This window comes from Somniosus microcephalus, chromosome 25 (genome assembly GCF_052327205.1).
Source record: "Somniosus microcephalus isolate GS21.2 chromosome 25, FLI_Smic_1.0, whole genome shotgun sequence".
Lineage (NCBI taxonomy): Eukaryota > Metazoa > Chordata > Chondrichthyes > Squaliformes > Somniosidae > Somniosus > Somniosus microcephalus.
This window is the reverse complement of record NC_141011.1, coordinates 27,881,998-27,896,515: the sequence shown is the minus strand read 5'-3', so window position 1 is coordinate 27,896,515 and position 14,518 is coordinate 27,881,998. Positions and strand designations below refer to the sequence as shown.

At 45.9% G+C, this 14,518-nt stretch overlaps 1 protein-coding gene across 4 annotated transcripts in view; it reads right to left on the bottom strand.

The window, feature by feature from the left end:
- ccdc30 (coiled-coil domain containing 30) overlaps nucleotides 1–14,518 on the bottom strand; it is a 203,826-nt gene that overhangs the window by 184,418 nt on the left and 4,890 nt on the right. For 2 of the 4 annotated variants that reach the window (XM_085966949.1, XM_085966950.1), the window contains exons 1-3: nucleotides 7,912–13,317; nucleotides 6,358–6,478; nucleotides 66–256 (exon numbers count right to left, since the gene is read on the bottom strand). In XM_085966949.1, coding sequence (XP_085823075.1) covers nucleotides 66–256; nucleotides 6,358–6,478; nucleotides 7,912–8,289 — 690 coding nt within the window. In that variant the 5' untranslated portion in view covers nucleotides 8,290–13,317. Of the gene's footprint in view, nucleotides 1–65; nucleotides 257–6,357; nucleotides 6,479–7,911; nucleotides 13,318–14,518 lie in introns of those variants that run through there. The other 2 variants (XM_085966952.1, XM_085966951.1) reach the window with 2 other exon arrangements.

The window sequence follows — 14,518 nt, the reverse complement described above, 5'->3', positions numbered from 1 at the left end:
CACTCATGACTGGAAGTTTTATGTATTTAAGCACACGTCATGGAGGTATTGTAACAGTTTCTTGCCTGTAAGTGTGTCTCACGGGTGCTCCCTGTGACACTCTGCGACTCCACCTTTCTCTCTGCTGATTCCAACTTTCCCAGCAGTGCTGCGCGCTCCACGAGAAGGTAGGCTACCTGCTCACTTGGGCCACTGTGTGCGATCTCGGCCAGTCCTTCCTGATCCAACATCTCTTCCACTTCCTTCACCTGTGTCTCTGTACATCCACCATTCCAAAGTACTTGGGTTAGTAGTGAAATCCAATTCATTTTTTTTTAACCTTGATATGTAGACATGTACACTCTTTCCCAACCGCTGATTTGGGACATACAAGGCAGGGAGTCTACTTCCCAGACTTCCAATTAATGCCGCTGGAGTCAACCTTGGTTCAGTGATAGATTTGAGCACATAATCTAGGCTGGCACTTCAGTGCAGTACTGAGGAAGTGCTGCACTGTCAGAGGTGCCATCTTTCAGATACAGGAAACTTTCGATTAACCGGCCCCTAAATAACCGGAAGTGTCGGTTAACTGGCAAAATTCAGGTGTAGGTTCAGGTAACTTTTATTAGTCCATTTGTTGCTGTGCAAGCATGTGGCTGCAGCTGTTGCTAAGCTACAGAGATGCTTGCAACTTGTGGACGTTGTTCTGAAGCTGTTGCTAAGCAACAGGGTTTGTTGCTTTATACGGAGCTCTGAGCTCCGTATCTTTTACTATAGCGTTTGGTTATCCGGAATTTTTGATGAACAGGCTCCACGTTGGTCCCGTCCGTGCCGGATACCAGAACGTTTCCTGTAGATGTTAAACCACCATATGCTCTCTCAGTTGGATGTAAAAGATCCCATGGCACTATTCGAAGAGCAGGGAAGTTCTCCAGGAGTCCTGGCCAACATTTATCCCTCATCCAATACCACTAAAAACAGATTATCTGGTCAATTATCTCAGTGCTGTTTGTGGAACCTTGCTGTGTGCAAATTGGTTACTGCATTTACCTACGTTACAACAGTAACTACACTTCAAAAGTATTTAATTGACTGTGAAGCACTTTGGGACATCCTGAGGATGTGAAAGGCGCTATATAAATTAAAGTTCTTTCTTTCTGTTCTTTAGCAGTTTGCCAGTAGAAATGTCAAAGACTTCCTGTCTGGTTTTCCCTTCTCCCACTCAGAGACATCTGGCTTCCACTCACTCAGTGTCTCCTTGCTGAACACTAATGAGACTGGGAACCTAATGAGGGGAATAATTGAGCTGATATCCCACCATTTCACTCTGCAACACAGTGGAGCTCCAGCACACTGACCGATCAAACCACCCAGTGGCAGTACTGAGGGAGTGCTGCACTGTCGGAGGTGCCGTCTTTCGGATAAGATGTTAAACCGAGGCCCCGTCTGCTCTCTCAGGTGGACGTAAAAGATCCCAGGACACTATATCTGGTCATTACCACATTGCTGTCTGTGGGAGCTTGCTGTGTGCAAATTGGCTGCCGCGTTTCCTACTTTACAACCGTGACTACACGCCAAAAGTACTTAATTGGCTATAAAGCGCTTTGGGACGTCCTTTTTTAAAATTCATATATGGATGTGGGCGTCACTGGCAAGGCCAGCATTTATTGCCCATCCCTAATTGCCCTCGAGAAGGTAGGTGGTGAGCCGCCTTCTTGAAGCGTTACAGTCCGTGTGGTGAAGGTACTCCCACAGTGCTGTTAGGGAGGGAGTTCCAGGATTTTGACCCAGCGATAATGAAGAACCGGCGATATATTTCTAAGTCAGGATGGTGTGTGACTTGGAGGGGAACTTGGAGATGGTGGTGTTCCCATGCGCCTGCTGCCCTTGTCCTTCTAGGTGGTGGAGGTCGTGGGTTTGGGAGGTGCTACCGAAGAAGCCTTGGCGAGTTGCTGCAGTGCATCTTGTAGATGGTACAAAATGCAGCCACGGCACGCCGGTGGTGGAGGGAGTGAATGTTTAAGGTGGTGGATGGGGTGCCAATCAAGCAGGCTGCTTTGTCCTGGATGGAGTTGAGCTTCTTGAGTGTTGTTGGAGCTGCACTCATCCAGGCAAGTGGAGAGTATTCCATCACACTCCTGACTTATGTCTTGTAGATGGTGCAAAGGCTTTGGGGAATCAGGATGTGAGACACTTGCCGCAGAATACCTAGCCTCTGACCTGTTCTTGTTGCCACAGTATTTATGTGGCTGGTCCAGTTAAGTTTCTGGTCAATGGTGACCCCCCCAGGATGTTGATGGTGGGGGATTCGGTGATGGTAATACCGTTGAATGTCAAGGGGAGGTGGTTAGACTCTCACTTGTTGGAGATAGTCATTGCCTGGCACTTCTGTGGTGCGAATGTTACCTGCCACTTATCAGCCCAAGCCTGAACGTCGTCCAGGTCTTGTTGCATGCGGGCATGGACTGCTTCATTATCTGAGGAGTTGTGAATGGCACTGAACACTGCAATCATCAGCGAGCATCCCCATTTCTGACCTTATGTTGGAGGGAAGGTCATTGATGAAACAGCTGAAGATGGTTGGGCCTAGGACACTGCCCTGAGGAACTCCTGCAGCGATGTCCTGGGGCTGTGATGATTGACCTTCAACCACCACAACCATCTTTCTTTGTGCTCGGTATGACTCCAGCCAGTGGAGCGTTTTCCCCCCCGATTCCCATTTACTTCAGTTTTACTAGGGCTCCTTGATGCCACACTCGGTCAAATGCTGCCTTGATGTCAAGGGCAGTCACTTTCACCTCACCTCTGAAATTCAGCTCCTTTATCCATGTTTGGACCAAGGCTGTAATGAGTTCGGGAGCTGAGTGGTCCTGGCGGAACCCAAACTAGGCATCTGTGAGCAGGTTGTGAAAGGTGCTATATAAATGCAAGTCTTTCTTTTTTTCAAAACTTTAATAGTATCAGATAAATGGGCATAAACTGAGTTCCCTGTCTATCTGTTCAGGTGCATGTTATGCTGTAATGGGAAGATGGTAGGGTTAGTATTCTGGACGGATATCATATGGGCTGAAAGGCCTTATTCATCTAAACCTATCTTGTGAAAACAGAAACCACAAATGCTAGAAATCTAAAATGGAAAATGCTAGAAATATGGAGTTTGAAAGTAAAATGACATTAGTATTTCTAACAGAAGATAATACTGATACAGTCCCACTGCAAACGTTATCCTGCCTTTTCTCTTTCCGATGTTGATGGATCTGCTGTGTGCTTCTAGCAATTTCTGGTTTTATTTCAAAGTATAATTCTTGATGGTCAATGTAGTATTAAATGTAATGCACAATACTAGTCACTGTAGTTTGAGACTGGTGGCTGCAGCTGGCAATACCGAGTTATATTACACACTGAAATAACAGAAAATGCTGGAAACACTCAGCAGGTCAGGGAATCGCACTCTAGTCACTAGGTGGCGCTCTGTGTGCACACGCATCTGTACAGCTCTGCTGTCCTGGCAGCTGTATTTTACTGTTAAAATACTTGTTCAAAATACTCTACTGTAAGCTTAGAAAGTGCCCAGAGAGGCATCAGAACTCCCGAGCACTTTTTATAGCCAGCTCCATACTACATTGGAGTTGTACTCCATACAATGTGGAGCGCAAGTGACGCCAGATGACCTCCTACCATGGGTCTCATACCCTTTGGCTTTAGTAACAGAAAGAAACACTTGCATTTATATAGCCCCTTTCAGAACCTGAGGACATCCCAAAGTGCTTTACACCTAATTAAGTACTTCTTTTGAAGTGTAGTCACTGAGGTAATGTAGGAAATGCAGCAGCTAATTTGCGCACAGCAATGAGATAATGACCAGATCTGTTTTTTGTTTTGAGTGATGTTGGTCGAGGGATATATATTGGCTAGCACACCGGGGAGAGCTTCCCTGCTCTTCATCGAAATAGTGCCATGGGATCTTTTATGTCCATCTCAGAGGGTAGACGCGGCCTCGGTTTAACGGCACCTCTGACAGTGCAACCCCCCTTCAGTAGTGCACTGGAGTGTCAGCCTGGATTTTGTGCTCAAGTCAGTGGAGTGGGACCCACAACCTTCCGACTCAAATGAGAGTGCTATAACTGAGCCACGCCTGTACACTCGTTAGATTGGGCACCTAGCTCCAGAGTTATTCTCTCACTTCTCGCATCAATGCACACCCAAAACCACTTCATAAAATCGATGAAAAGGTGTAACTGCAATCCTTTTTTGGAATTACTACAAATTGAAACAACTTTAAATTGGAAATAAAAGCAACACCTTAAACAACTAAGGTTGAAAATATTCCACTGCAACATTAATTGTATACCGTCTTATGGTTGCAGACCTTCAGTTGCATAATATGCCCAAACATGCACACACACTGGGTTATAGCAGTAGTGAATTCTTACAGGTTTCACTGGCTGCAAAAGATCCCACATCGTTCCACAAACTACTGATTATGAAGTGCAATAGCAACAAGTCAGATACAATGAATAATCCATTCAATAGGTGAACATCTAGAATATATTAAAAGTAATTCATTTGCATGCACTTCCTGCCAACTTTTTCCATCATAAATTCCTATGTCCACATTTAATGGTGCCTGCCTATGTAAACATGTCACGCTGCATTTATATCCTACCCACAGCACAAGCGCTGCAGCATCAGCAGGAGGGTGCAATTACAGCGTGACAAGGTTACATTGGCAGTTTCCATTATAAATGTGAACGTAGGAATTTATAATGGAAATATATAAAAAAGGCAGAATGTGCAAAATGGGATTGGATTATGTCTGTCTGTCTGTGTCCAATTATCTCCCATTCTCTAAGCCCTCTTCATCTTGAAGAAAAGTTTCAACTTCCCCATGTGCAACACCACAGAAAATTTACTAAATATTTTTTAAAAATCATCAATTATGGAACTATATATTCAAAGGTTTTATGCCAAATATAAGCCCTAGAGTACTGATGACCATATTCAGGGAGAGGCACGATTGCTGGATTTCCCACTCCAATGAGTTTCCAAACTCTCCGAGTCCAATATCGCTGAGAGGAGTCACCAAGTGAAGGCCATGTTATTAAAAATATTAGGAGAGTTATGTTGGGCCTTCTGTTATTCAGAGGGATTTGGGGGGGTCCTTGTACACAAATCAGAGAAAGTTGACATGCAGGTACAGCAGGCAATTAGGAAGGCAAATGGTATGTTAACCTTTATTGCAAGGGGTTTGGAGTATAAGAGTAAGGAAGTCTTACTGCATATAGGGCTTTGGTGAGACCACATCTGGAGTACTGTGTACACTTTTGGTTTCCTTACCCAAGGAAGGATATACTTGCCTTAGAGGGGGTGCAACGAAGGTTCACCAGACTGGTTCCTGGGATGGGGGGATTGTCCTATGAGGAGAGATTGAGTAGAATGGGCCTATATTCTCTGGAGTTTAGAAGAATGAGAGGTGACCTCATTGAAACGTATAAAATTCTTAGAGGGCTTGACAGGGTAGATGCTGAGAGGCTGTTTCGCCTGGCTGGAGAGTCTAGAACTAGGGGTCATAGTCTCAGGATACAGGGTGAGCCATTTAGGACTGAGATGAGGAGAAAGTTCTTCACTCAGAGGGTTGTGAATCTTAGGAATTCTCTACCCCAGAGGGCTGTGGAGGCTCAGTCGTTGAGTATATTCAAGACTGAGATCGATAGATTTTTGGGCACTAAGGGAATCAAGGGATATGGGGATCGAGCGGGAACGTGGAGTTGATGTAGAAGTTCAGCCATGATTGTATTGAATGGCGGAGCAGGCTCGATGGCAATATGGCCTACTCCTGCTCCTATTTCTTACGTTCTCTCACGCGCCACTGGCTGGCTGACTTAGAGCAGCACTGGCGGAAGCCTATGAATAGGTCATCTGCCCTCAGTTTGCCCATGGCCTGAGAAGACTCAATGGGTTGGGGGTGGCGTGGAATTTGCGTCTGTACAATGTTTAAAAAGAAAACTACCAATTTCAGTTGGGGCAGCAATCATGTGCTATAATTGACCTCAGCAGCTGGGGGAGAAAATCCAGATCGTTATCCAGTGACCCATGCTGAAAAGTGAGTGTGTGTGTGGAGAATATGGAGCTCAGCCATGACTCCATCCCCATGGGTCAAATGGCCTGCTGAGACTTCCTGTCGAGGCTCTTGCATGAAGAATGGGCACTCGAGGGCAAGAAACTGGACAAGAAGGTAGTGAAAGTGTGAGAATATTTCATCCAGATGGTCACACAGTCACAGTGTGTAACTGAAACAAATGCAAATCACAGAAAAACAAATGCACGTTACATCAGTTGGGGGGTCAAAACAAAGTTGAAAGGTCCCCGTGTTCTGACCTTGCTCCAGCTGCAGCTGTTGTAGTTCCATCTTGAGCAACTCATTCTCCCGCTCATATTCGGCCGTCAGTGCCTCCCGCTCCTCCGACAGGTTGCGGATGTGATCCACGTAATTCTCCACCTACAGAGACAAGACTATTTCCACGTCACTCTGCAGGTGAGCTGGTTATGCTTCATGGGTGGCAGGGGGGGGCGGTTTTAAAGAACGGCGGGAGGAGACTCCAAACCGTGACATCGCTACACCAGTGGGTGGGGGGGGGGGGGCGGGGTGGTGGGAGGTTCAGGTAATCCTAATAGCACTTACATCTGATCTTGTGTCCATGGCAATGGTGCCTTTGGCCCTTTCAAGCCGTACTTTTGTTTCAATACAATTTTACTGGATCTTGAAGGTGGCTTTTGTTGTGCCTGACTGTGATATTGTTTACAAATCTCACAAAACATTTAAAGCAGTTCATTTTACCATGTCACTCAGCAGGGGGGCTGGTTAAGAGGATTAAGGATATATATTGGCATCCAGGTAGAAAGGATCAACAAAATATTCAAGTTTTTCCTTGAAAGAGAGTCATTTCTTTTAGTGAAGCTCCCCCCAGTGACTAACTGAATCACAGCACCATTGGGATAGTACTGAGCCAGTCGGGCCACCAGATGTCTCAAGTTCGATGCCCAATCTGTTCAGACGTAGCTGATTTTGAATTGGTGAATGCTGTTAGGGTTTAAGCTGGGCCAGCAGCTGCAGTGTTGTATTGGCCTCATTGACCCTGCAGGAGGGACAGGAATTACAAATCAACCAGGGTTCCTGCTCCAGGTTGCCATCCATGATCCCCCTGCGGCGTGTGCGTGGATGTCAAATTAAGACAGGGTAGGGCTCAGCCCCTCGGGCAAATAGCCTGCTAACACTTACTGCCTAGGCTTGGATGTGAGGAATGGCCACTTGGGTGAGATACCAGAGGATTGCTGACACCCGCAAACCCGTACCCGAGAAAGAGTCTATGACTTCAGCACAGGAGAGAATACTGCAGGGGAAAAAATGTCACTGAAGCAGGATCTCACAAAGTAGCCGAAGGGGAAAATTACACAAAATGCCTGTTCCTAAACCACTTCTAAACTTGCTTTCTATGCAAAAAGAAAGGATACCAACTCAGGATCTGATAAACATGCCCCATTTGGCTGGTAGATTCATTTCTACTCTACAGATAAATCATGAACATGTGAGTTACTAAATAGCTGAAGAAATCTTAATAACTTATGAGAAAGGACTGAGTCACTTTTCCTTTTACAGCTACCTCCGCAAGTAAGGAGAGTTGGTGTACAGATAAACTCTCCCGAGGGAGCGAATGAGAGATCAGTCAGTGCACAGCTAGCGCTCTGGGGAAGCGGAAATGAGACACTCCAGTCAATATAGATTCAAAGACTTTCTACAGAAACAATCATTTAATCTGGCCAAAGTTACAGGTTGTAAATATGGCGGTTAAAAGGCAAACAAACAGTCACATACAAACAAGATTTTATTTTTTAAATCTCTCAAGACTGCACTGCCCTACTGACCGATCTCACCTCCTTCATCTCGGAGGTCTGTTGCTGTCGCACCCTCTCCAGATCCTGCGTGGTGGCTTGCAGCGTGCCCTCGGACCGCTGGTATATACGCCACAGGTGACACAGGTGCTCATCTGCGGTGCAGGCTCCAGTGACAAGGCCATCTTCCCGCAGTCTGTTCAGTATATCTTCCAGCTCCACCTTCTCCTGAAGAGAAAAGAAACAGCGGGAATCAGGAATGGTTTGCTGAATGGAGAGACGAGAGATCCTACGTAATAAAAAGCCTAATTCTCCCCCAGTACCGACAATATTTTCAAAGGCGTAGCATGTACAAAAGTGAAAAAGTGATCCTCTCAAAAATCGTAATATAGCCATTAAATTTGCGCAGACTGTCTGCATGTTAAATTTTAAGGGTGCGTTTAGGTTGCTGCTTTCGTTGTTAGCAGAGTGCCTCTATTCCCACCTCCTGGTGCCATAGTCCACCGTTTACATTCCCAACTAGGGTTGTTCTCCACCAGATACTGGCCAGAACAGGAGCTACCAAATTCAGTGGCAGTTTACAAGACAAGCAGTGGATCACTGCTGTGAATCAAGGCATTTCCAAGTGCCACTAATATCAAGAGGACACAGCGTGTACCATCATCTGCAGTTTCATGATACACAGGCGTCTTCAAGTCTCAGTGATGATGCTCTCACGAGACACTCAAATGCCTAATGGGGCATCAAGCCCATTTAGGGGTTAACGGCAAAGAGCTCTCTCCATTGTCTGAACTGGGACCACAGCCTTCTGAAGGCATACTGCTCAACCTCAAATTCAACTCCCCCCTACGTATTTGATCCATTACCAACACCACTTTCTTCCACCCGCACGTTTACCACCCTCCCCCCTCCGTATTTTATCATCTGGAGATTTCATTTATCCAACGTTTTTCTTGCCAGTCTCCCCGTTTCCACTCTCCAGAAACTACAACTTATACAGAATGCCAAGACCCATCTCCTCCTCTGTCCAAATCCTCGCACCCCTCTCAATGCCTGCCCGCCAAGCTCCCCTGGCTCTCTGTGCTCCGGTAAATTGAGTTTAAGATCCTCATTCTTACCTTGAAATCCCTCCACGGCCTTGCCCACTCCACTTCAGCAATCTCCTCCAGCCGCAGGTCCCTGTCCACACATTCAACTCTTCCAACACCGGGGTTAATCATTCCCACTACACCGACACCAGATTAGTCACGCCCCAATACCCCACTCCATCCAGCAGAACTGGCTTCCTCAGCACCGATCCACCTCATCATCTACCTCCAGCTTTCAAAAACTTCTTGTGTTCACTCTTCTGTCCAACACCCCTTAAAGCGCTAAGAGACATTTCTGTGCGCAAGAAGCACTACAGAAATGCAAGCTGTTGAAGTACCATCCATGCTCATGAGCCTTTCACAGCCCATATGTTTCTGCATCATTAGTTAAAACGTGGAGAGGATTCCATTGCTATCAGGGATGCCTGTGTCTTATCGATAGTAACACTTCAGTGAGGAGCTGCGACACGACACAGAGTGCCAAGAGCAGCAGGAAAATAGTGCAACCTGAATGATTGGACGGGACAGAATTTACTCACCAGAAAGTAACTCAGCAGTAGTGAGTTGAATTTTATACTCCTGCATGCACACCTCCTTCTCCTCTCCGATTCTCAGGAACAGTAAAAGGAATGGGCAGGCACAGGCACCTGACGGTATGGTACTGAGTTAGCTGATCCCAGCCAGGGCAGTCGTTGGGGTGCTACAACTGGCCTTAGCACCTCTGAGCTAAAGAGAGGGGTTAAAGGGTGTCTAGTGACCTCTGCAAGAAAGGATGTCAGGTGAGGGTAGGATCAAGTTCAGTGGTGATGCCCTTCCAGTAAAATATCCTGCTGAACCTCCCTGTCTTCAGAAAGGCCACATGTGTCAAGTACCAGAGGGCTCCAGGTGCCTGTGGAACTGTACCCTAGCAAGAGTCAGCACCTTCATAAAAACCCAACTGGTTCACTAATGTTCTTCAGACAAGGGAACCTGCCACTCCTACCTGGTCTGGCCTATATGTGACTCCAGTCTCACACTATGTGGTTGACTATTAATGCCCTCAAGAAAGGCCTAGCAAGTCACTCAGTCGTAAAAATAATCACCATGCTGAAGAGGGCCTACCACCAGCTTCTCAATGAAATGGTCAATAAATGTGGCTTTGCTAATGTTGCCCACATCCTCAGAACAAATTTAAAAAAGCAATGGGCAGATATCATCTTTTGGAACCCAGTTTTATACTTTTCTCAGTTCAACACCCCTCTAACCCCCATAATAAGTTTAACAAGTATCTCTGCATAACTAGGATGCCAGAGTATGTGAAACACACAACCGTGTCAGAAGATATTAGGATATCACAGTAATCCAGTAACATTATACAGGAATGATGAAACTATCTGTGCCACAGTACGGTGCCATAACAATAGCAGCAGCCATGGTGTATTTATAGCATATTGTATGTGCTATAGCTAAGAAAGAAACCATTGAACACTCAGGTAATAGTTGAACAATGCGGCATTATTCAACCCACAAGTGCATTCTTGCTAAGTAGCAACATAATAGGCCAAATACTCAGTGAGTCCATTATTTTTACGTCCCTAATCAAAGTCACAAATTACATCCTCTGTGACGATGGTGCATGATCCCTCCTTATCAGCTGTGGCTCAGTGGGCAGCACTCCCACCTCTGAGTCAGAAGGTTGTGGATTCAAGTCCCACTCCAGAATCTAGGCTGACACTCCCAGTGCTGCACTGTCGGAGGTGCCGCCTTTCGGGTGAGACGTTAAACTGAGGCCCTGTCTGTGCCCTCAGATGGACGTAAAAGATCCCACTGTATTGTTAAGAAGAGTAGGGAAATTCTCCCTGGTGTCCTGGCCGATATTTATCCCTCAACAAACATCATCACTAAATCAGATTATCTTGTTATTTTCACATTGCTGCTTGTGGGATCTTGCTGTGTATAAATTGGATACCACTTTTCCTACATTACAACAGCGACTACACTTTAAAAGTACTTACAGGAAACTTTGGTTTATCCGGAGGTTAACTGTCCGGAATGCTCGAGCCACCGGCTAAAATCAGGAGCCGTTTCGTTAGGTTTTTTTTCTTTTCGTTGCTTTTTTTTCCACCAGTCAGGCTCTGCAAGGTCTCGCTGAAGCTGTTGCTAAGCTACAGAGATGCTTGCAAGGTACGGCCGACTGTTTAGAAGCCAGGGTTTGTTGCCAGATACGGAGCTCAAAATCTCCGTATGTTTCAACATTAGCGCTGGTTTGTCCGGCAGTTTTGATGGGACGGCAACAGCTCGGTCCCGTCGGTGCCGGATAGCACAAAGTTTCCTGTAATTGGCTGTCATGCGCTTTGGGGCATCCCGAGGTCATGAATGGCACTATATAAATGCAAGTTTTTCTTTCTTTCCTCTTGTCCTCTTCAACCTCTCTGCAGTTTTTGACACAGTCAACTACACCACCTTGCTCCAACATTTCTCCTCCATTGTCCAGCTCAGTGAGACTGACCTCACCAGAGCATCTCCAGCAAAGGCTTCTCTTCCTGCCCCCACACCATTAGCTTTCAGGTTTTCCGAAAGATCTAACCTTGGTCCCCTCTTCTTCCTCCTCTACACACTGCCCCTTGGTGACATCATCTGAAGACATGGGATCTGATTCCATCGTTACACTGAGAAAAAAACTATACCTCACCTCTCGGCCCCACGCTGTGGTATTGTGGATAAGCGAGAACTTTGTCCAACTTAACATCTGCAAGGCCAAAGCCATTCTGTTCAAGTGCCTGACAAAAGCTCCACCTCATAGCCCAATTACATTCCCCTCCTCAGCTGCTTGCTCAGGCTGAACCCAATGGTGCACAATCTCCATGTCTCACTTGTCTCTAAACTGAGCTTCAAGCTCCACATCCTATCCATCGGCCGCCAATTTCCACCTTCACAGCATTGTCCACCTCCACCCTTACTACACCCCCATCCACGCCTCTGTCAGCTCCAGGCTCAACTTTTCAAACCCATTCCTCACCATCCTATATAATTACAACTTAGCTAAAACTCCAATCCCACTCCCCTAACACCCCTGTCCCTGCCAATCTCCACGACTCCCCAGCCCTCGATGCATTGAATTAAAATCCTGGTCCTCATTCATAAATCCCTCTACAGCTTCACCTTTCCTCACCTCTGCAACTTGGCTGGAGCTCTAAGTGCCAAGGTATGCATTCCATCCTTTGAGCTCTGGCCTTCTTTGCATCAATGCTTCCTCCATTCTCCCTAAACCTCACTGTCTCACTACCTCACTTCCATCCTTAAAAAGCTCATTTTAGATATTAGCCACCTTCCCTTCAAGATATCCCCTTGGTCTATACAGATAATGACTTCTAGTTATCCAGTCTACAAGCTTGCATACATTAACACTTCCATCTAGGTGAAACCATTGCTAACATCTATTGGACAGTTTTTTTGAGTTTACAGATTAAATGTCCGTTGCCTTTCAAAAGACCATGAATTTGATTATCAAGCTGAAGGTTTCATAAAGGCTTCAAGGGATACAATCTGAAGTGCCTCAGACTCCTCCACATCAGATTTTAATAACCTACTGCAGGAGAATGATTCCCAGTCCTGTAAAAACAACATAATACTTACAGAAACTGTCTGTGGCATTGCCATGTTCCAATGCAGCCCCCTACCTGCCCAGAGTCTGCTGCCTTGGGCACTCTACACTTACAACTTCCTACTATGTAATACAGTAAATATAACACAGAACACGCAGTTGGATACAGGGTGTTGCCATGGAACAGCTCCATTTCATCCACACTGGAGTGGTGGGGTGCCATTTGGGCTAGTAGCAACACGCTCCTCTGCATTATTGAAATCTGAACCCTATACTTTTACAATCGTGAAATGTAATTGCAGGTTAACAGTACACAGAAGTCAGGGTAAGAGCAGCATGGGACATTCCTGAACAGACAGATTTAAAAGCTGTAAATGAAGCACTAGTATTGTGTTGCCAGACTGGGAGTCATTCCGATACAGTATGTTATACAGCCAAAACTGCAGTTCTGGTTGGGAAAAGGATAGACTTCCACAGCACAAAATGATGAAAAGTAAAGTTCTAACAGGTGGAAAAGGGAGACAAAGGAAGAAAGATTTCTAAATCCCAGTTGTCGGTGGAATATTGCTGATTATTACGCCCACATTGCCATGGTTAATTCTTTAGAGCAGCTCAATATATTCCTCAACACCTCATAACTCCCTATAAACTCTAACTCTATCGCGCTTTACAGCCAGTGAAGTACTTTTAAAGTGTAGTCACTGTTGTAATGTAGGAAACGCGGCAGCCAATTTGCGCACAGCAAGCTCCCACAAACAGCAATGTGATAGAAACATAGAAGATAGGAGCAGGAGTAGGCCATTCAGCCCTTCGAGCCTGCTCCGCCATTCAATGAGATCATGACTGATCATCCAATTTCAGTACCCGGTCCCTGCCTTCTCCCCATATCCCTTTAGCCTTAAGAAATATATCCAACTCTTTCTTGAATATATTTAATGAACTGGCCTCCACCACCCTCTGTGGCAGAGAATTCCACAGGTTCACCACTCTCTGGGTGAAGAAATTCCTCCTCATTTCAGTCCTAAATGGCTTCCTTATCCTTAGACTATGACCCCTGGTTCTGGACTCCCCGGCCATCAAAAACATCCTTCCTGCATCTAGTCTGTCCAGGCCTGACAGAATTTTATAGGTTTCGATGAGATCCCCTCTCAATCTTCTAAACTCCAGTGAGTATAAGCCCAATCGACACAATCTCTCCTCATACGTCATTCCTGCCATCCCAGGTATCAGCCTGGTGAATCTTCGCTGCACTCCTTCCATGGCCAGATAATCTGATTTAGTGATGTTGATTGAGGGATAAATATTGGCCAGGACACCGGGGAGAACTCCCCTGCTCTTCTTCAAAATAGTGCCATGGGATCTTTTACCTCCACCTGAGAGGGCAGAGGGGGCCTCGGTTTCATGTCTGATCCGAAAGACGGCACCTCCGACAGTGCAGCACTCCCTCAGTATTGCACCGGAGTGTCAGCCTAGAATTTTGTGTTCAAGTCTCTGGAGAGGGACTTCAACCCACAACTGAGCCATGGCTGACACTGTCAGCGATAAGTTATACACAGGGTCTAACTAGACACTTGGAAGAGACGGATCTTCCATCAGGCAGGATATAAATCTTATACTTAACTATTTTCTTGTTCCTGTCTGACATTCTTTACCTATTTGCATTATGGAAGTGCTTAGGAGATAATTTGCTTGGTGTCCAATTGGCTTTGCTCATAATGCACAGTGGCTCAAGAAACTTTTACCCATGTTGCAGTCACTACAAAGCTGCATTTGTGATCTTACCGCAGAGAAAGAGGCCAATCAGCCCATCATGCTTGTGTGGGTCTTTGAAAGAGCTATCCAATTAGTCCTAGTTTGCCACTTTTCCCCCATAGCCCTGCAATTTTTTCCCTTTTCAAGTATACATCCGATTCCCTTTGATCAAGGTCATTGGAAGCTCTATGGCCAAGATGTGTGGACAGCATGGAGCCATCAAGGT